Source organism: Podarcis erhardii (genome assembly GCF_964252035.2).
Source record: "Podarcis erhardii genome assembly, chromosome: 4".
In the NCBI taxonomy this organism is placed as follows: Eukaryota; Metazoa; Chordata; class Lepidosauria; order Squamata; family Lacertidae; genus Podarcis; species Podarcis erhardii.
In genome coordinates this window covers 27,803,922-27,824,928 of record NC_138508.1, presented here as the reverse complement: position 1 = coordinate 27,824,928, position 21,007 = coordinate 27,803,922, and the positions used below count along the sequence as shown (strand labels likewise).

At 42.5% G+C, this 21,007-nt stretch overlaps 1 protein-coding gene across 6 annotated transcripts; it reads left to right on the top strand.

The window, feature by feature from the left end:
- The first annotated feature begins 1,249 nt into the window (after positions 1–1,249).
- Positions 1,250–20,746, top strand: SLC46A3 (solute carrier family 46 member 3). Of its 6 annotated transcripts, none has more exons than XR_014156154.1 (7): positions 2,711–4,235; positions 7,497–8,696; positions 12,026–12,890; positions 13,357–13,440; positions 13,737–13,893; positions 16,098–19,288; positions 19,327–20,746. XR_014156154.1 is itself a non-coding variant. In XM_081860543.1 (7 exons), the coding sequence occupies exons 3-7, from the start codon at positions 8,514–8,516 to the stop codon at positions 16,183–16,185; spliced, it is 1,377 nt and encodes a 458-aa protein (XP_081716669.1). In that variant the 5' UTR covers positions 2,711–4,235; positions 7,497–8,082; positions 8,493–8,513; the 3' UTR covers positions 16,186–20,746. The 6 variants fall into 6 exon arrangements, 5 of the variants coding, with proteins under 5 accessions (XP_081716672.1, XP_081716671.1, XP_081716670.1 ...); XM_081860543.1 differs by having other exon boundaries at positions 7,497–8,082; positions 8,493–8,696; positions 16,098–20,746; XM_081860546.1 differs by lacking the exon at positions 2,711–4,235 and adding an exon at positions 1,250–1,425 and having other exon boundaries at positions 8,493–8,696; positions 16,098–20,746.
- The last annotated feature ends 261 nt before the right edge of the window (positions 20,747–21,007 follow it).

Here is a 21,007-nt window from a genome sequence, read left to right as displayed (position 1 = left end):
CAAATGAGGATTTTTGGATCATATCAAGTTGCTATTTCCAAGAAATAAACAGATTGGAAATTCTATGGGATAAACCGCCTTTGAGACACCACAAAGTTGTCTTTGTTTCAGCTTGCATGAGCATGTGAAATGTATTTGTATTAATCTCATGCTTGTCATTCTAGAAATGGCTAGAGGCCTAAGGCAGACAAGGAGTGCCTTTACCAAGCTTTGCTTGGTAAGACAGCTACAGCCTTTTCTGGATTGATAGCTTGACCACAGTTGTGCATAAAGTCATAGCTTTAAGGCTGGATTACTTGAATGTGCTCTGGACACTTCTGCTGGCAGGCTGCTGGCGGGGGGGGGGGGGCAAACTTCTGCCAGCACATAACATAGTAATAATTTTATTATTTATATGCTGCCCATCTGACTGGGTTGCCACAGCCCCTCTGGACGGCTCCTAACAGAATATTAAAAACGCAGTAAAACACCAACCATTAAAAACTTCCCTGAATAGGGCTACCTTCAGATGTCTTCTAAAAGGCAAATAGTTGTTTTTCTGTTTGACATATGATGGGAGGGCATTCCAAAATAATAATATTGTCTGAGAGATCTATACTGGCTGTCAATCTGCTAGAGGGCAGAGTTCAAGTTTTTGGTACCAACATAGAAGGTGAGCGATCCAGCTTAACACCAGGTTACAAGGAGGAGGAGTTATTGGTTTGTGTGTGTTCTTTTTAGTTTGCATTTTGTGTTTTTATCTTGTGAACTGCCCTGTGATCTACAAATGAAGTAGACAAATTTAATAATAATAATAATAATAATAATAATAATAATAACAATACAGAGACCACTATTTTTTTAAAAAAACCCAACCCCCTACTTTAGCTATTTTTATTGCATGATTGCGAACTGCCTTGCGACAGTTCATGTTGTCTGAAGTTACTTCGGGGCAACTATCTATTCCCTCTCCTTCTGAATTGCGCAATAGGCAGGAATTAGCGACTGTGGAAACGAGGTGGGAGAGATGGCCTATTGCATAACGCCAGGAGCGCCATGCGCTAAGATCTCCCGGGGCGTCCTCGCGCAGCCTTTGGACTCTCGCCGCCCCAAGCCAGCCAAGCCCAGGCTTTACCAAAGCCGCGCGGCCGCCTCCACAGACCGGGCATGCGCGGAATAAGAGCCGGGCGCGAGGCGGGCTCCTGCGGATTCGAGTGACGCGTCGACGGGCCAATCGTCGCTGTCCTTGCGTGAGGGCTTCTCTCTCAAGCATTGGGAGCCAATAAACAGGGCCTCGCGTGAGCCGGGCGAGGAGCGCGCGGGGAGCCGAGGGCAGGCAGCGCTTGTCTCCCTAATGGAGAGGCGGCGCTCCTTCTCCTGCAACAGGCCATGGAAGCGTAGTAGGAGCTGGGGAAGCGGGAGAGGTGGGGCTGCGTGCGGCCGGAGGTAAGCGAATGGCGAGTAGGGCGGCGCTGGAGCGCAGTTTGCGCTCACCCGCGCCTGCGCGAGCGCCGCCGTCCTTCCCCGGTGCTGCGTGCGCGCGCGTTATCGGGAGCAGAGGGGCAAACGCGTGCACAATAAACTCCGGGTTATGGGGAGAAATTTGGGGAGCTGCTTGCCTGCGCCACATTGTTTGCTTTCAAATACCGCCGTGCTTTTTTTCTTTAAAAAATGTTTAGGGGTACCCTCATTGTCCTACTCGTATTGAAATACTGCCCCTCAGTGACGCCAAACTTATATTCACAATACATCTTCTTGCTTGCACAGAGCGCGCGGCCGTTGGTTCGTTTGCACGGCAGCCGAAGTCGAGCCACTTTGCAATACTGTATAAACTAGGCTGCAGGCGACAAGATGCTGGGGGGGGGGGAATAAAATAAAACTTCCCCTCCACCCCACTTACAACTGGCTGGAGGGGAGGAGAAAACAAATAGGCACAAGTTTCTGGAAATCTGACACGCAGGGGGTGACTTGCAAGGTTGCTGCAGGTGAACGGGTACCGCTCTGCAGTTTGATGACCTGTGGCTCAAAAAGGCGGGCATTTGAGGTTTTTCGAGCCGCCAAGCAGACAGTTGCGCAAAGGCTAAATAACTGACGAGTGCGATTTTTGTTTTGCTGGGTTTTGTTTTGTTTGCAGTGTCATGTGAGAGATACACATGACCTTAAGAACCAGTTGAGCTTTACTTCACCTTCCTTGTTTTCCTGGATGAAGTCCGAATGAAGCTGATCAAGCTTTGTTTAATTAAAACAGTGATAGTCATTCTTTTTCTAAAATGCATATTCCCAGGTTTGTTTTCCAGAAAGGAGTTGCAGTGGCAATTGTCACAGCCATGCCCCTTCTAAGGTTGTACAACATTCTAAGATTATACATTAATCTTATAGTTATTATTGTATTCCTAATTATTATTATTCTTGTATTCTTATACAATAATAATAATTAGGGACACATTGCAACAATCAATGCAGATGCGCAGGTGTTGCCTTTTAGCTAGGTTCGAAAGCACATCAAAGTGCAAGTAGATAAATAGGCAAGTAGATAAATACCTCCGGCATAAAGGTAAACGGTGTTTCCGTGCGCTGCTCTGGTTCAACAGAAGCGTCTTAGTCATGCTGGCCACACGACCCGGAAGCTGTACGCCGACTCCCTTGGCCAATAAAGCGAGATGAGCGCTGCAACCCCAGAGTTGGCCACGAATGGAACTAATGGTCAGGGGTTCCTTTACCTTTTTTTTTTTTTTACCATAGTCTGTGCACATACGTGGGCAAATGATTTGGAGTGGTCCAATATCTTTCAGAGTGACTTGTGTTTCCCTAGAAGTTCCAATGAACATAACAGAAATTGCACACCATTCTTCTGAAACTGAAGCACCTAGTGTTTCCAGTGTTCCTAAATGCTTAGCTTTGGAGCATATTGTGGCTTAAAAGCTCCCCTTTCTAGCTGATTGGGTGACTCTAAGACACTTGAGGCAGAAATAGTAACATGTCTTTGAGTGTGGACCAGTACAGTACTGTTAAGCAGTTCTGGGCCTTAGACTGTAAGAACCTGTGCTTTTTCCAATGGAGTATAATCTTGGTATTAGCATAATTCCTGCCTTGGAATAAACTTTTTGGAAATGCATCATCGGCATGTATCCCAAAGTTTTGTCTTTGTACAATGTACGTTAAATTGTGGTGTCTCTCAGGCCGATCCAGAGGAATAAGAAACTAGAGCTTGCATCCTGGGAGGAATAAACATACACATTTGCTGCTGGACAGCTGCCTTCTATGAGAAGTCCTGGCATTGTGTTTGGCCCAACACTTTATTTTTCTGAAAGACCCTCTCAGGAGTAGAATGTGTGTGCACACACGTACACACCAGTAACTGCTTCTATAAATATGAACGAGGAACTGGGTTTTTGTGCTCTGAAACAAGTCTCTAGCCCACACCAAATTCATTGGGAAGCTGTGATAGATAACAAAAAACCCTCAATCAATCTTTATTGCAGTTAAAGACCAGACAGAGTAACTCTCCCTGGGGTGACAGTAGCTGTATGAGTTCTCCATTGCCTTATAATTCATTGTCTTTTAACTGTCCTGCAAGCAAATCAGGATGAATGCTGAATAAACAGACCATCTGGAAAAGGCCATAATTTTTCATAAAAGGCATACATGCTGAAACACAACTTTTAAAGATTCGGGAGCCCTGTCCCCTCTTTTAACCAGGTCACTCAACCAATACTGCAGTTGTTCTTAAAGTGCTTTATTTCTTGGGGGGGGGGGAGGTGCTGATACTCTGGGCGGTTGCCCTGGATGGAAAACTTCGTTGGGAGTCAGGAAAAACAAATACATGTAAAACAGTTGTATGTCTTACTGGAACATCATTAAAATATTAGTATGTAGTTATTACATTGTGCATGATAATTAAAGAACTTGCTGCAACTCTGTACCTTGTTCTGTACTCTTAATACCTGACTGTGCATGCCTATTATTGCCACAGGGTCATACCATCCACGATTCTGCCGGGACATGGGCTCACGCCTCCTTCCCCAAGCCCAAGAAGCATTTTCCCAGCTTAGGGAAGGAGGCGCGGTGCTCTGACGGGGTCCAAGAGGCCTCCTGCCTCCTTCTCTTGCGAAAAAGGTGGCAATACTGTGTACCGTTGTGTACTACCAGGGGAAAAAAACATTGGTTGCATTGTCTAATTATGTTTCTCAAGACAGAAAAACAGAAACCAAAATTGCAAAGCAGGAAAATGGATAAAATGACACAGTAGGTTGTTGGCATGTGTCTGTTTTGTTTTTTTGTTTTTTTAATAATTTTTATTAATTTTCATAAAACCAAAAAACACACAAATAAACAACACATGACTTCCCCACGCCTCCCCTTCACTGCACCCCTGTTTCAGAAATTTTTAGCAATCCTTCATTCCTTTTCAATATTTCGTTTCCCTCAAGATTTTCTTAACTTAAATATTTACAGCTATAGTTCTTTATTTCTTAACCCTTAACATTTTATCAGTCCGAAATTTTGCAACAGTTCTTAAGATATAGTTTAAATTTTTTCCAGTCTTCTTCCACCGTCTCTCTCCTCTGATCACGGATTCTGCCGGTCATCTCTGCCAGTCCCATAAATTCAGTCACCTTCGTCTGCCATTCTTCCAGAGTAGGTAATTCTTGCATCTTCCAATACTTTGCCAGGAGAATTCTTGCTGCTGTGGTTGCGTACATAAAGAAAGTTTTATCTTTCTTTGGTACCAATTGACCGACCATGCCCAAGAGAAAAGCCTCCGGTTTCTTTACAAATGTCCACTTAAGGACTTTCTTAATTTCGTTATAGATCATTTCCCAGTAGGCTTTAACCTTTGGGCAGGTCCACCAAAGATGATAGAAAGTTCCTTCGCATTCGTTACATTTCCAGCATTTATTATTGGGCAAATGATATATCTTTGCAAGCTTGACTGGAGTCATGTACCACCTATAGATCATTTTCATTATGTTTTCTTTTAAGGCACTACATGCCGTAAATTTAAGGCCTGTGGTCCATAACTGTTCCCAGTCAGCAAACATAATATCATGACCTAAATCTTGTGCCCATTTGATCATAGCTGACTTAACTGTTTCATCCTGTGTATTCCATTTCAGCAACAAATTATACATTTTAGACAAATTCTTAGTATTGGTCTCTAACAGTTCTGTTTCCAATTTTGACCTCTCTTTCTGAAATCCTAATTTCTTGTCCTGCTTAAAAGTCTCATTTATCTGATAATAATGTAACCAGTCTCGAACTTTGGATTTTAATTTCTCAAAGCTCTGTAATTTGACTTTTTCACCATCATACTCTATAATTTCACTATATTTTGGCCAATTTAAATCCATATTAAGTTTTTTAACCGCTCTAGCTTCCATTGGTGACAACCATCTGGGTGTTTTATTTTCCAACACATCCTTATATCGATTCCAAACATTATATAAAGCTTTCCTGACAATATGATTTTTAAAGCCTTTATAGATCTATAGATCATACCATAAATATGCATGCCAGCCAAAATTGTTATCATACCCTTCCAAATCTAAAATATCTGTATCTTCAAGAAGTAGCCATTGCTTCAGCCAGCAGAAAGCTGCTGCTTCATAATAGAGTCTTAAGTCCGGCAGCGCAAAACCCCCCCTTTCTTTTGCATCAGTTAGAATCTTAAATTTTATTCTGGGTTTTTTGCCCTGCCAGACAAATTTTGATATATCTTTCTGCCACTTCTTGAAACAATCCATCTTATCTATAACTTGTAGTGTCTGGAACAAAAACAACAATCTCGGCAATACATTCATCTTAATAACAGCAATTCGGCCTAACAAGGATAATCTCAATCTAGACCATATGTCAAAATCTTTCTTCACTTCCAACCAACATTTCTCATAATTGTCTTTAAACAAATTCATATTTTTAGATGTTAGATTCACCCCTAGATATTTCACCTTTTTTGTTATCTCCAAACCAGTTTCTCTTTGAAAACTATCTTTTTCCCCCATCGTTAGATTTTTTTCCAGTACCTTTGTCTTTTGTTTGTTTAATTTAAAACCAGCCACCTGACCAAATATTTCAATTAACTCTAAAACTCTTTTTGTGCTGGCTCCTGGCTGTTGTGAAGTCAAAACTAGGTCATCTGCAAATGCTCTTAACTTATATTGTTTAGCTCCGAGGTGTATTCCTTCAACCAGCTGGTCCCTTCTAATCATATTCAACAACACCTCCAGGACCGATATAAACAATAGAGGGGATATTGGGCAGCCCTGTCGTGTCCCTTTTTCTATTGGAATTTCATCCATAACTACACCATTCACAATTAATTTAGCTTTTTGCTCTGAATATATTGCACCTATACCGTTTTCAAAGTTTTGGCCTACCCCCATCCCATGGAGATTCCTCTTCATAAAACTCCAAGAGATATTGTCAAAGGCTTTCTCCGCGTCCACAAAAATTAAGACTGCTTTTCTATTTATATCAGTCTCCAGTAGTTCCAAAATATCTATAATATTCCTTACATTATCTGACATATGTCTCCCTGGGAGAAAGCCTGTTTGATCTTTATGAATCTCCTCTAACAACACTTTTTTAAATCTTTTTGCTAAAATGTCTGCAAAAATTTTGTAATCCACATTTAAGAGTGATATAGGGCGGTAGTTCTTAACTTGATGTTTCTCAGTTTCTGTCTTCGGTATAAGTGAGATGAATGCTTCTTTCCACGATTCGGGAGCCTTTTTCCCCTCCAAAATTTGGTTACACACTTCTTTCAATGGTTGTATTAACCATTCCTTCATTGCTTTATAATATCTCGCCGTCAGTCCATCTGGCCCTGGTGATTTTCCTAATTGCATATTCTGGATGGCACCCTCGATTTCCTGATTCGTAATTTTTTCATTTAAACTCCTCTTATTTTTATCCGAGATCTTTGATAGTCCATATTTTTTAATAAATTCTTCTATCTCTTGTTCATCTTTCGGCCCTTGTGCATATAATTTCTTAAAGAAACTTTGAAAACAATTACTAATTTCATTTGGTTTATTTATAAATTTTCCCTCTACTTCAAGGGACGTCACAGTGTTCAGCTTTTGTCTCTTTTTCAATTGCCATGACAGCAATTTCCCACATTTGTCAGCTGATTCAAAAGTTTTTTGCCTCATTTGTTTTATTTTCCATTCTATTTCTTGATTCATCAGTTCCATGTATTGGGTCTGGTAGTATTTTATTTCTCTTAAAATCTCCTGAGATTTTGGTTTTGACCTCAGTTTCTTCTCTCCTTCTTTCATCTGATTCCAAATTTTTTCTTTCTTCTCATTCTGTTGTTTCCTTTTTATCAAATTTTGTTGAATTAGAAAACCACGCATGACAGCCTTACTTGCGTCCCATATTATTCTTCTTTCCAGGTCTGTTCCTAGATTTATTTCAAAGTAATCTTTCAGAGTCTTTTGGGCCTTTTTTACAATTGCTTCATCTCTAAAAAGGGTGTCATTCATTCTCCATCTAAAAGTTCCAGCTGTTGTCAGGCATGTGTCTGTTTTGAGAGACAATGGAGTGCACCTCCAGGGGTGAAGTCAAACTTGCATTTGCTGCACCAAAGTGACCTCCCTGAGGCACAAGCCTGGGCATTGTGTATGGAGGTTGTGTGCTGCCCAGATGACAAGACCCTCCTCTCGGCCTCACTGATATGGCCCAAAGGAAAGCAGTTTGGCCCCAGTTTGGCTGCAGGAGTTGCAAGGAGGAGGCGTACAAGGCCATCCAACCATCTTAGGGACTCCTTTTCTTTTCCTGAAGATACCACACAAGGCAGTGGAAGTTTAGGGCCAGAGTTTTCCTTATCCTAGCTAGGGTACCTTCCCAGGTTGATGAGCCCCATCTGCCCCTTCACTTCCCCCTACAGCATGAGCAGAAACCACCTACCTTCTTGACTGTTAGACTGACTATTACTCTTGTCTGCTCAATCCGCTGGAGCCGGTCTTCACATGCAGTGGAAGTCCATAACTCACCGAGGGTTTGAAAGCCATCAGCTGCCCTCATCTGGATTAGCCGGCCAGTCGGAGCCATTTCCTGGGGAGCGACCCCTATTGCACGCTGACAACTTCTGGAAGTCAGGTAAGAGCTGAGTGCAAGGTGGGGACCAAAGGTGATAAACTACCTCAGAAGGAGCGTCATGTGTCTGCCACCAGAGGTACTACATTCCATATACCCCCAAACCCAGTAGAAGTTATTAAAAAATATAACTCCCTTGTGCTAAACTCATTTGAAAACCCCATCTTAGCAGTGTAGGTTAGAGCAAATGTGAGTCAGAGCATGTTAAATGGCTCTTTCATAATTTAACAAGGAATTACAGAGGATCCACCCCTTCTGGTAACAGCGCACCAAACCATCAGGGTTGCAGTGTTTTTTATTGCTTGACTCATCACCTGTTGTGGGACTGCAGGTGTGCAGGTACCTTCCCAGTTTGATGAGCCAGTTTGATGTCCTTTCAAGAAGACTAATACATTCTTTTCTTTCTGAAACAGAATTAAAACTCAGATTCAAGCATGAAGAAATTTATGGTAGTGGAACCTGTGGTTGCCTTGTTCATGTTTTTATATTCCATGCCATTGATGCAGCAGTATGTGTATCGGAAGCTCTGGGAGGAGACCACCAATTCCACCTTCGATAATGACAATGCTTCTCATTGCCATGTGAACCAAAGTGATCCAACTTTCTTGAAACAAAAGGTAAGCTCAAAGTTCTCCTCGGGTGCATACCAGGCATAGTTAAATGGACAGCACAAGTCTACTGATTTCTATCCAGAAAGCTCCTACTCTCATTTTCTTGGGAGTAATCTTTACTGAACTCAATGGGTTTAGTGTAAACATCTGAGTTTACACTGGGTAAACTCTGAGTGAAAATTGGTAGGATTGGACTGCTAGTCTCTATCGCTGTGAGAGATTTATGCTCTTAAGTTCCACAAACTTTAATGAAAAATTAAAAATGCATATGTTTGGGTTGTGCCCACTGGGAGAGAGTGTTGCAAAGAAAACGTCACTTGAATTAAATGACAGTCAATGAATTGTCAGCTGCTAGAACAGTCAGAGCTGGGAGGACCAGGTGCAAAAAAGAACGGGGCTCTGGCAGCTTTAAGAGGGTGTTTCAGTGGGCTCACCAACTGAACTTTGTGTGGACTCTTCAAATGTATTCCCACTGAGAGCACATGGCAATAATCCAACCTGGATGTGACACTTTTGTCAGAGCTTTTCAAAGAACGGTTGCTGATGGTGCACCAACCTAAGCTGGACAAAAGCACCCCTGGCCACAGTACTCTTTAGACATCTTCATTCGGGAGTACTGCCAGACCGCACCCTGATTTTTCAGGAGGAGGGCTACCCCATCCAAGGCGGCTGAACTTTAAAAACAGAGAAGTTGTGTATCTCCAACTCACTGATTGCCTTAGGAACTTGAAAATGTTCAGTGTTGGTCACTAGTTTTAGGGATGGTTTAGGATCAAGGATTTTAAAGGGGTATTTTTAAGAAGGCTTCCTAGCAATTTGCATTCAAATATCTTTTGTACTGTATTAGAACTGGATTCATGTTTAATTACAAAGAAGCTCTGAATTCATTAGACCAGACTGTGGTGCTTCCTGGTGGCTGGCCTGCTTGAACAAATATCTTTATAGCTAAAGTGGGGGATCTTACACTGATACAGTGGTGCCTTGGTTCTCGAACTTAATCCATTCCGGGAGTCCGTTCAAAAACCAGGGCGCAGCTTCCAATTGGCTGCAGGAGCTTCCTGCACTCAATCGGGAACCGTATCGGACGTTCGGCTTCCAAAAAATGTTCGCAAACTAGAACACTCACTTCTGGGTTTGCGGCGTTTGAGAGCCAATTTGTTCTATAGCTAAGGTACCACTGTACACTGTTTAGTATGCAATGCAGGCATTCTGCTTGCTAGACTGGTTGCAGATTGTGGAAAATGCTTTCATTAATAATAGGGTTTACCAGCAGTGCTCCCTTCCTTGCATCTTGTTTTGCCTCACAATGCTCTATCCCTTAATTTAATCTTTATATAAGTTGACGACTCCTCCCTGTTTAAGTTTTTGTTGTAAGTTCTATTTATTTGCTTCACAAACTGTGCCCTAGAGTGAAACGTGTATCTTCAGATTATAGACTTGTGGGCCAAATCTTCAGCTAGCGTCACAGTGCAATACTTCATTGGCTTTGCTGAAACTAAGCTGCTTTTAATCCAGGTGCTTCTCATTTACTTTCTTGTGCGCCTGACTTAAGTAGTGGAGTGTTGTGTTTAATTTATATACAGCATATGTTTTGGTAACTCTCCCTCATTATCTGGAGTGATCAGCATGTACCTCATGTGAAAACATGGCTTTGTGCAACCCAAGCTGACGTGGCAAAGTCCTATTGACTTCTTTAAATAAGTGCATTCAAGGCTCATGGTTTTTTTCTCTGGATTGCACACAACGTCAAGCACTAGGGTCATCTTGTACCAGCTGGGATTCTTGCAACATTTGCTTAGTGTTGGGCCTTCTGCCTCTCCTCCCCGCTACTCCATCTAGACAGATCATTGGCATGTTATCATCTTGCCCAGAGAAAGTTAAAGGTCCTTTAGTGTTAAGAAAAACAGAAAAACAACAACACGATCATAGGAAACAACAGTCCTGCGGCTTCGGGTGGGGCCTCCTGTTGAGTCTGCTGAGTGAGGGGGGCCTGAACATCTGCCCCAAGGTCCTACTCTGTCTCTCAGAGCAGACACATCAAGCGTATCTTCAGTCGGCAAGTGTTTTTTTGCCACTCTCAAGGAGAGAGAATCGTTTACAGAAGGGCCGAAAGGTCACAAAATGCAAGAGGCATAGTCTGCAACATTTCTACGCAAAGTTCAAGTGTGTGCGAGATAACCTCTGTGTTTTCTTTGCTTGTCGGTGCTTTCTCTGTGAGCTTGATACATTTGAGCTTTGCACAGAAATGTAATGGGCACCTTGCATTTTGTGGCATTTCAACCTGGTGATTTATAATTCTTCTCCCGTCTGTAAATAGATACACAGATACAGGTACAGCTTCGACTGGCATTTCACGCACTGGGTGATGTAAAATCCAGTCCACAAAAGCTTATGCCGCTGTAAATGTGTTAAAATCATATCCACGCCATTTAAAGCACACACCTTCCTCCAAAGAATCCTGGGAACTGTAGTTTGTTAAGGGTGCTGGGAATTGTAGCTCTGCGAGGGTGAACTACAGTTCCCATGATTCTTCCGGGAAAACCTTGTGTTTGAAATGTATGGTGTGAATGTGACCTAAAAAGGTACTTCAGGGCTCTTTTGTGTCTGTGGTTGCTCGGGCTGATCAAAATTTGGCCTTCCCTCTGCACACTTTCTCCTACATGCATGCATGTTGAGGTATGAAAGAGGGAAAGACGATGATGTTTTAAATAATAATAATTTATGTACTGCTCATATACCAAAATGGCTTGTAAGTGGTTTGCAACTATAAAACCAATTATAAAATCCATACATAATTAAAATACACTAACAATTCCACCGTAGCATTAAAACATCTTTAATTAAAATATGCCACAAGCCAATTATAATAAATAATAATAATAATAATAATAAATTTTTATTTATACCCCACCCTTCCCAGTTTCAAAACTGGGCTCAGGACAGCTAACAGCAAATATAAAACATTGATTAAAATGCGACTTTAAAACAGCATAGGATACAACATAAAATGCAGCATCAATATCAATAAAATCCAAAAATTATGGGGTCATTTTTGGAAGAAAAAAAAAGTTAGAAAGCATAACAATTGAAACAACTGAAAAAAACCAGTAGGATCAAGTTCAAGTTCAGGTGTGTCTTCAAGAGCTAGTGGAATGCCAATACTGATGGCACCTTGGTATTTCAGCAGGGAGGGCACTCCACGACACACTGGTTCCACCCTTGCCTCCATGTTATCGCAAGCCATTAACAATCAGTTATTACACAGGTTTGCATTTACGGATTGACAGGCCTCTCCCTGCTACTTTATATTAAATCTGTTTATTTTCTTCTTCCAGGAAGTCCAAGAAAAGATGTCTATTTTTATCTTGAAAACAGACCTGTGTGCGGGTGCCCTCAGCATTTTCGTAGCCTTTGTCGTCGTAGCAAATGGAGAACGCTGGGGGCGCAAAGTATCGCTGGTTCTTCCTATGGTGGGCTGTCTCGTGAGCAGCATCTTCCTCTGCGCTATATCCTATTTCTCACTGCCCCTCTCTCTCCTATTCATTTCGGCCTTCGTTACTGGGCTGTTTGGAAGCATAGCAACCTTCCTCGGTGGTGCCTTTGCCTTCATCGCTGACCTTTGCGAGAATGAGAAGCAGAATACCATCCGAATAGCAGTGATCGACTTCATCCTTGGAGTGTTTTCTGGATTGGGAGGACTGTCTTCAGGCTACATTTTAAAAGCTTTGGGCTTTACCTGGACATACGTGATGATGTCACTGCTTCAGGTGGTCAACATTTTGTATGTTATGTGTTTCTTGGATGACACGGTCCGGGTATCTGAGGTTGAGCCAAAGTCTCTGAAAGAAAAGCTCAAGGAAACCTTTTCTGGAGTTTATGACTTATTTCGGAATTCTTCCTGTAGGAAGCGGACTCTGATCACATTGCTGCTTTGTACATTCATGACTTACTTGTTCACAATGATCGGCGCGCTTTCTCTTTACACCATCTATGAACTGAACTCCCCGCTCTGCTGGAATGCCATCTACATAGGATACGGCTCGGCTGCATCTACCGCTGTCTCTCTGATTGGCTTTTTAGGAATCCTTGTCCTTGTCAAGTACCTAAAGGACTTTTACCTTGTTTACCTCGGGATCTTCTCTTACATAGGAGGAGCCGTCATGGCTGCCTTTGCCACCACTACGTTGCTGATGTTTTTAGGTGAGTTCAGTACCAGACCAGTGAAAATTCAGAACTTTTGGTAAGAATGCTGGTTATGTAGATGTTTTGAAAACAAGTGGTGCTCACAACCATGAAGAATAATTTCTGGACTACATTATTTTCAAGAATATATGCAATTTTATAGACATTCCTTGGTTTGAGAACTGCACCACACAATTCAGAAAAGTATGAATTTTGAAATATATTTGCATTTCGGTTTGCATATTGTTTCAGGTTAGGTTCACATTAAACCTTACCAAACCATTGAAAGCCCATTGAAATAGACTTGAGTAACTTAAATGCATCTATTTTAGTGGATCTTCTCTGAGTATGACATAGTTTGAGACAACCCTATATGACTATCAAAATATCTTGGCTGTTTCCTTTTGCTTTGTTGTATTTTACAGTACAGCTTCCTCTATTTCAGTCTCCTATTCATAATATTGCTGGCTTGTGTGTTTTACAGTGAGAGTGCCTTCCCTGCTACTTGCTATGCCCATTCCAGTCCTTCGATCCATGTTGTCCAAATTAGTTCTTCCTAATGAACAAGGTGAGTTGAAGTTGCGAAAGGATAGTTCGCGGTTGTCATGTCATAAATTACAAAGGGAGTTAGGAGGTGTTGGGTGGATTTGTCAGTTTTATTTTACATTGTTATTTATTATTTGGGGCTTTAAAAAATAAAATAAAAAGGTTAACCCTATTAATAAGTTGCATGAATAGTTTAAGTAACACTCTTGAGTGCCACCCTGGAATCTTCTGAGAAAAGGCGGTTGAGAAATGTTTCAAATAAATGGAGAATAGCACAAGTGTTTTATTTTAATTTTTTGTGTTTTCTCATTTTGACAGGAGCTATATTTGCTTGCATCGCCTGCTTAGAGGTCGTGATGGGGACTCTTGGACTTGTCACGTTCAATAGTCTTTATGCTGCCACTGTGGGCTGGTTTCCAGGCTTTTGCTTCCTCTTCTCAGCTGGCCTTTGCATAATTCCGCTGATTACGCTGAGGTTGTATACATATTACTCCTCTGGTTAATGACAGAAGCAAAGCTATTTATTACATTGCATTTATAGCCCACCTTTTCCTCTAAGGAACTCCAGGTGGTCTACGTGGTTCTCCCCTTCCCCCTTTCAGTAACCCTGCGAGGTAGGTTTAGAGTTAGAGACAGCGGCTGGCCCAAAATGACCCAGAGAGCTGCATATGAAACAAGAGCTCCTCTGTTGAGCTACCACCCTTCCGCCAGTGCATCCTTAGGTGCATTATAAAAATCTCTAGCATCACTACCTCGTATATTATCAAGTATTGAGATCTGGTAACAGTATTTTTTCTTTATTTTTTTTTTCATTCTCACTGACTTTTTTCCTTTCTTTTTTTTCTCACTCTTACCCTTTTATGAATGAAATTCTTGTAATGAAATATCAGTTAAATAATTAAGTACAGTGGTATCTTGGCTCTCGAACTTACCGTATTTTTCGCTCTATAAGACGCACCAGACCATAAGACGCACCTAGTTTTTAGAGGCAGAAAACAAGAAAAAAAATATTCTGAATCCCAGAAGACAGAACAGCAAGAGGGATCGCTGCGCAGCGATCCCTCTCGCTGTTCTGGCTTCTGGGATAGCTGCGCAACCTGCATTCGCTCCATAAGACGCACACACATTTCCGCTTACTTTTTAGGAGGGACAAAGTGCGTCTTATAGAGTGAAAAATACGGTAATCTGTTCCGGAGTCCCGGAACCATTCAAAAACCAAGGTGCGGCTTCCGATTGGCTGCTGGAGCTTCCTGCACTCAAGCAGAAGCCACATCGGGCATTTGGCTTCCGAGAAATGTTCGCAAACCAGAACACTTACTTCCAGGTTTGCGGCGTTCGGGAGCCGATTTGTTCGACAACTAAGCCATTCGAGAACCAAGGTACCAGTGTATTGAGTACTGTAAAGTACCGGTAAAGTATTTAGGTGGTGTTCGACTAGCCTTTAAACAGTTGGCCCATTGAAATGAACATGACTAAGTGAGACTCATCCATTTCAATAGGTAGTTGAATATCACCCTTTGACTTGAACAAAGGAGACCAACCAACGCCACATTTTTTTCTCAGTACAAGACTTTTCCCGGTCAAAACTTCATTCCAGGGTGTTTGTAAGGGTTAAAAGGGAATAATCCCATCTGAGCTACTCGGAAGATGGGCTGAGTACAAATGTAATATAGATCAGTAAAAGAATGGTCAGGAAGGCGTGTATCGCTGGCAAAAGTTTACCCGTCAGGACAAGAGTATTTGCTTGAAATTAGTGAAAAATAATGCAAAACTCAGGCTAAATATTTCCTGCTATGCTGATTTCCCAACAGTGCCTTGACTTTGCCACATACCTAAAGTGTTAGGGTGGACACAGACATAACATTTAAAATAGTGGTCACAGTGCGTCCTTCTCCTTGCAGTATGGAACTTGCCTTAAACATGTGCACAGTGGTACCTTGGTTTTCGAACAGAATGCATTCCGGGGGTCTATCTGACTCAAGGAACCGTTCGAAAACCAAAGCACGGCTTCCCATTGGCTGCAGGAACGTCTTGCAGCCAATCGGAAGCCATGCCGGATGTTCGGCTTCTGAAAACCGTTTGAAAACTGGAATGCTTACTTCCGAGTTTCGATCATTTGGGAGCCGATTTGTTCGGGAGCCAAGGCGTTTGGCTTCCAAGGTACGACTGTACTAACAAGTAAAATGCTGGTTCAACTGTCCTTCATTTGCTTTCCTTTGTGTTTCACGTTCTAGAGATTGGCAAAGGGGAGGTGCGTAGGTAAATGCCATGGATTTTCACCAATAGGAATTCTCCTTGGCCAGCTTTTCCCCAGCTCAAACTGAACCATGCTGAAAATTTGCAGAAGTGTTGTTTTTCTACACACGTTCTGGGATAAAGGAGAAGCTATTTTGCGCTGGCAAGGTTGCTTTCAAACTGCTTTAGCTGCTGTTAGAATGTTCCACCTGTCTTTGCTCTTAGTCTTAAAGCTGGCATGACAGGTGTTTCCTTCAAAAGGTTAAGAAGACTATCCATTTCAAGTTGCATACAGGGAGGTATTGTCACAACCTTACTGAATACGCCACATGGACCTTTTTCATTGCAGTGTATGACAGCTTTATGATTTCTGTACATTTTCAGTTGACTTAGTACAGTGTGTTCCGTATCTCCTCTTTAAAACGTCTTATCTCTTTCTCCCAGCTGCTTTCTGTATGCCACTTGGCATGAATATCACTTTGCACTACTTATAAATGAAGACGACTCCCTTGGGGAGAATGCTGACAGCTGAACAGAGAATTTGTCTAAAGGCTAGCCCTCCTCTCCTGTTCTTCTATCATGACCATACCTGTTGACTCTATTGGCACAGCTAAAGAAGGATCTGATGTGTCCGTTCTTAGATCTCTACAAGAATTGACCATCCCAGGTTTGCTGCTGTCCTTGATGCATAGGATGCTGAGCAAAGCGGTAGCAGGGAAGAGAGTCGTGAATGGTGTTTTCAGTCTGTTGCTATGCTGGGGTGGGATTCAATCACAAACTGGCAAATTCGCAATGACAGTTGTTTGGGAGGTCTTGCGCAACAAACCTCCTTTCTCAAAACATCAGGCTTTTTCTCAGTAAGGAAAGTGATGGGGAAATGGACTGGAAAGGATAGGGTTGCTGGACACAACATTGTCTAGCATCTCCATGAACAAATCAGGGTGAATGCTCACTAAATAGCTAATGTAGCAAACAGATCAGGAATGAATGCTCAGTAAACAGATTGTCTGGAAGCACCCAAAGCACTGCCTTGGTTGAGCTGTTTCAAAGGCAATAGGCTGAAACAGGAGTGATGTCAGAACTGGGCCCTTGATGTCTTGGTGCACCTGCGCATGGCTGTTCATGTTTCAGTGCAATCAGTAGCAGCTAGTGTGCTGCTGCTGCTCACCTGAACTCAGGTTGGTTGTCACTCCTGCTTACTGGAAAGGGCAAGGCGTCACCATGTTAAGACACATTTCCGTTCTCTCATCATTTTGAAATGCCCTGGCCTTTGAGTTTCGGAATTCTGTGACTCCTGTATTAACCAGACTTTCTTGTGTACACCAGTAAGTCTGTGATGCATACCTGCTTGCAGGAAGTGGACAGAGGGGCAGCAGCGACGCTACTCCCTCAGGAAGGAAATGATGCACTTATTTTGCATGCAGTGCAATCTTATGTGTGGCTATTGAGAAATAAGCCCATTGGGTTCAGTAGAACTTACCTACAGGGTTGAACTATTATACAGTCGCAGCTTGGTTTTCGAACAGAATGCATTCCGGAAGCTCGTTCAATTTCCAAAACATTTGGAAACCAAGGTGTGGCTTCCAATTGGCTTCCGATTGCGCAGGCGCACTGGAAACAATAGCGGAAGCTGCATCAGATGTTCGGCTTCCAAAAAAAGTTCAAAAACTGGAACACTCACTTCTGGGTATCGATCGTTCAGGAGCCAAAACGTACAAGTACCAAGGTGTTTGAAAACCAAGGTATGACTGTATATTGATATGTAAATAGAATTATCTACTCTTGCAACAGGAAGGTTGTGTTTGTGTTGCAGAGGGACTTAAGAATCACAGGATGGGTGAAGTGCTATCAACAAACCCTGTTTGAGCAATTGCCTGGATAAGCTGTGGAGGTCCTACATAGCTTCTCCAATTTTTGTGTGACCACATCTGCAAGCAAGCCCTGTGGCCAGACAAGCTTAAGAAAATACAGAAACTGAGCCAATTATTTTAAAAATAATTCTGAACAAACCTGATTCTTCTTTACACAGAGGACAGGCAGGTGCCTTGAATGCAAACAGTCTATAATAATGATTGGCAATCTTTGCTTGGAATCTAAGGTAAGTTAACTTAAGGAACATAATGGAAAAAAGGCTCCCATCTCCTGTTCCACCTCTGTAGCCACCTGAATCCCTCCCCCTGAAACAAGCCACTCTGGAAGGTTATGTCTCCCTCCCGAATCATGTAGGATGGGATGCTAAGGGCTATTGGGAGAGCTGGAGAATCAACTGGAATTGGGCTTGGATCCTAAGTTAAAGAGGTTTATGGAAGGAAAGGTTCCATTCTGTTCTTCCACCCAACAGCTCCCCACACCCTGCCCCTCGTTCAGGAAGGGCCACCAAACCTCTGCAGAGGCTTTCACGGTGGCAGATGAGAGGAGAGGAGGGGGCAGCCAATTCCACAAACTTCCATAAGTTAACCTACTTTATGATGCATACAACTGTATAAAATGCCACTGTGATTTATCTTGCGCTATTTTCCTTAAATTGTTCTGTTGGGCCTAAGAATGGGCGAGTCTTTCAATTTCAACATCAGTTTGCAAATTCTTTCATTTTTAAAAAAGGTCAGCATTTTAGTACAAATTTCTCCTACACGCACATTGTTGTACGCAATGTTTTTGCAAGTAGTATCCACTAATATAATGCATTTTTATGCACACTTTACCTAATTTGTATGAATTGCTTGATTGGAGATCTGCATTGCAAAATTCAAAGAAGTCTGAATTTCAAAGGATGACTGTATTTGGTTCATATATTTTCAGGAGTTAGGAAGATTCGCCTTTAAATGTGAACCAAATCCCTCATTAGCCTGGCCTACCAATGCACTTAGTTATACAAAAGTGAGGATTAATCAGTAATGTTTACTGTATGCTGTTTCCTCCCCCCCCCCCAACAGCACTTTCTACAGCGGGTAAAAGAAGATTTGTTGTAATCAAACCAAAAAAAAGACCCTAATGTAATTGTATATTTTGTTTAAGGATTGACTTGTTGAATTATTAGGTAGTGTTTCAATTGATTCACTTGATAGGGTTGGTTCACATGAAAACGAAGAGCAAGACCTTGCAGTTCAGGATAAGCATGTTGAACCTGTGAAGCCTTCAATGCAAAATGTAGCTGCCTGCAGGGTAGACACTATGTAATGTTTTGGGCTGCAGTTCAACACAGGGTTAGGTGTGCTTAAAGCTCTTTCGAAATAACTGGATTTAAAGCTCCCATCCCGAGCACAAGTGAGCTACCTGTCTGGGTTTCACATGGCCCTTCCTCTTCCTCGATGTGGAACCCCAGAATCCGCCATACCTGCCGCCACCACCATTACGGGGGGGGCAGCAGGCGGGCATTCCTGCTTGTGTGTGGGTCAGGCATAGTGTGCCACAGATATAGAGTGGTGCGTTGGAACTCCATTCTTGGCCCATACTCTGTGGTTTGGTTGTGTGTGTAGGAATGCTGGCCATTTTTCAAACGTCTGGTAGTGCTGATTGCACTCTCCAGTGATGGCCGGGGTGGTTCTGCCAGTGAAATAGTTACAACACGGAGAAAGGTAGGAGCAGAACAGGCTGGTTGGCTAGATGGGGGTGAATGGGGAGATGGAAGCGTGTGTGTGTGTGCGCGTGCGCACGTGTGTGCGTGCCAGTCAAGAAGAGGGAACTTCTGTGTTTGCAAGTGAAGGAATACCGTACGTGTTTTTGTGAGTGAGAAGATGAATAATGGTTGAATGAAAGGGGGGGGAGAGAGAATGCTGTCCCCTCCCCACACTTTTGGACCACGTTCCAATGGTGGACAGTTTTCCCCTAAGCGGAGATGGCCCTAAACCCGCAAAAAACTTACTCATCTTCTTGCTGGAAAGAATGCCTTGTCAATAACATTTTCAAAATCAAGAATCTTAATTTTGTCTCTCCTTGAGCCCTTTAACATTTTTCTCCCATCTGGTCTGGAGAATCTTCCTCATTTCTTTTTACAACTCTTTTGAGCTCCTGTGATGGAACCAGAGCTGTGCATCTAATTAGTTCACAGTTAATGTGCTGTAAAGTGTAATTTTGTACTTGCACCGCACTTTTCATCTTCGGGGTGCTTGGCAAATATGTAAGTCATTAATCTTCTCGATGCTGCTCTGAGGCAGGTACTCTTTGCCAACTTCACCTTCCACCTCTGGGTGGGCAACCTTTTAATATCGAAATTGTCTCAGGGCCACAGAGCAACTTAATATTAGAGAGTGAGATGATAAAACTGCTTCTGCCACTTGGGTTTATATGCTCTATAATGACAGTATGTATAAAGAATGCCATTCAATGGCATCTCTCCCCCCTCCCCCCAGCATAAAATATGTTGTTAGCAACACCTGGCGAGTTTTTCATATTGCTAACATTTAGGATGTTATTTCCCCTCTTGCCATATATTGCTTTGCGGTATCATGAAGTGCTGAGGTGCTTTCATGCTGATGGTTTTATGAGAGTTCCTTGGTGACTTATAATGCTCCCTCTCAGTCTCTGTGACCCCCCCCCTCTCCCCCATAGATCAAAGTAGATGTCCGTGGGAAGATTGTGATATGTCTCTGAAAGGGTTTTTAATGAACCCTGACCGCCGTCAGGAGTGAGGAAACAGCAGGTGGTGGGGTGGGCAGCACTTCTCTTTCCTGCAGTTTGCCCACTCAGAATTTATTTCCCCCAGTTGCTTATCTCCCTGGGCGGGAAAAATATCTGGGGACTCCTCCATTCAGGTTGTTTATACAATGTGTGCTGTTGGAATGATGTTTTATGTTCTTTAGGGGTTTTTTGTGTCCATGGTATTGCTGTGCTTTATTTTAATGAACTAACATTCATTAATTTGGGGAACCTTTGGGTTGAAAGCTTGGCTATAAATCCAATTAGTAATAACAACATCTTTTCCTACCCTCTTCCTTCACTCAGACTGCAGCCTTACCTAGCAAATTCCATTTTTTAAAAGTCAGGAGACTGATTGATGTTATCTCCTATGTAATGTCTGCTACACCCCACCCCACCCCGATCGTGAAGCTTGCAGATTGTTTGGGGTCATAACTGACTACACTGTAAATAGCATTTTGGGAGCTTTGGAAGCGTGGGAAATGAGCAGCGGACTGGGCACTCTTTCCTCAGCCCAATGTACCCAATTGCCCCCTCTTCCACATCTCTGTATTTCTTAATTTGTGTATGTGGCTAGCCTGGGCCGCCATAGTACATTTGTTGGATGGAGGGTAGGATTTGTATAGTAGCTATAACAAACAGGAGTTTGGAAGGTGGGGGAGCAAGGAGGAAGCTTTCCAAATGCTTTGGTAGTCGACCATTATTTACAATGTCCACTA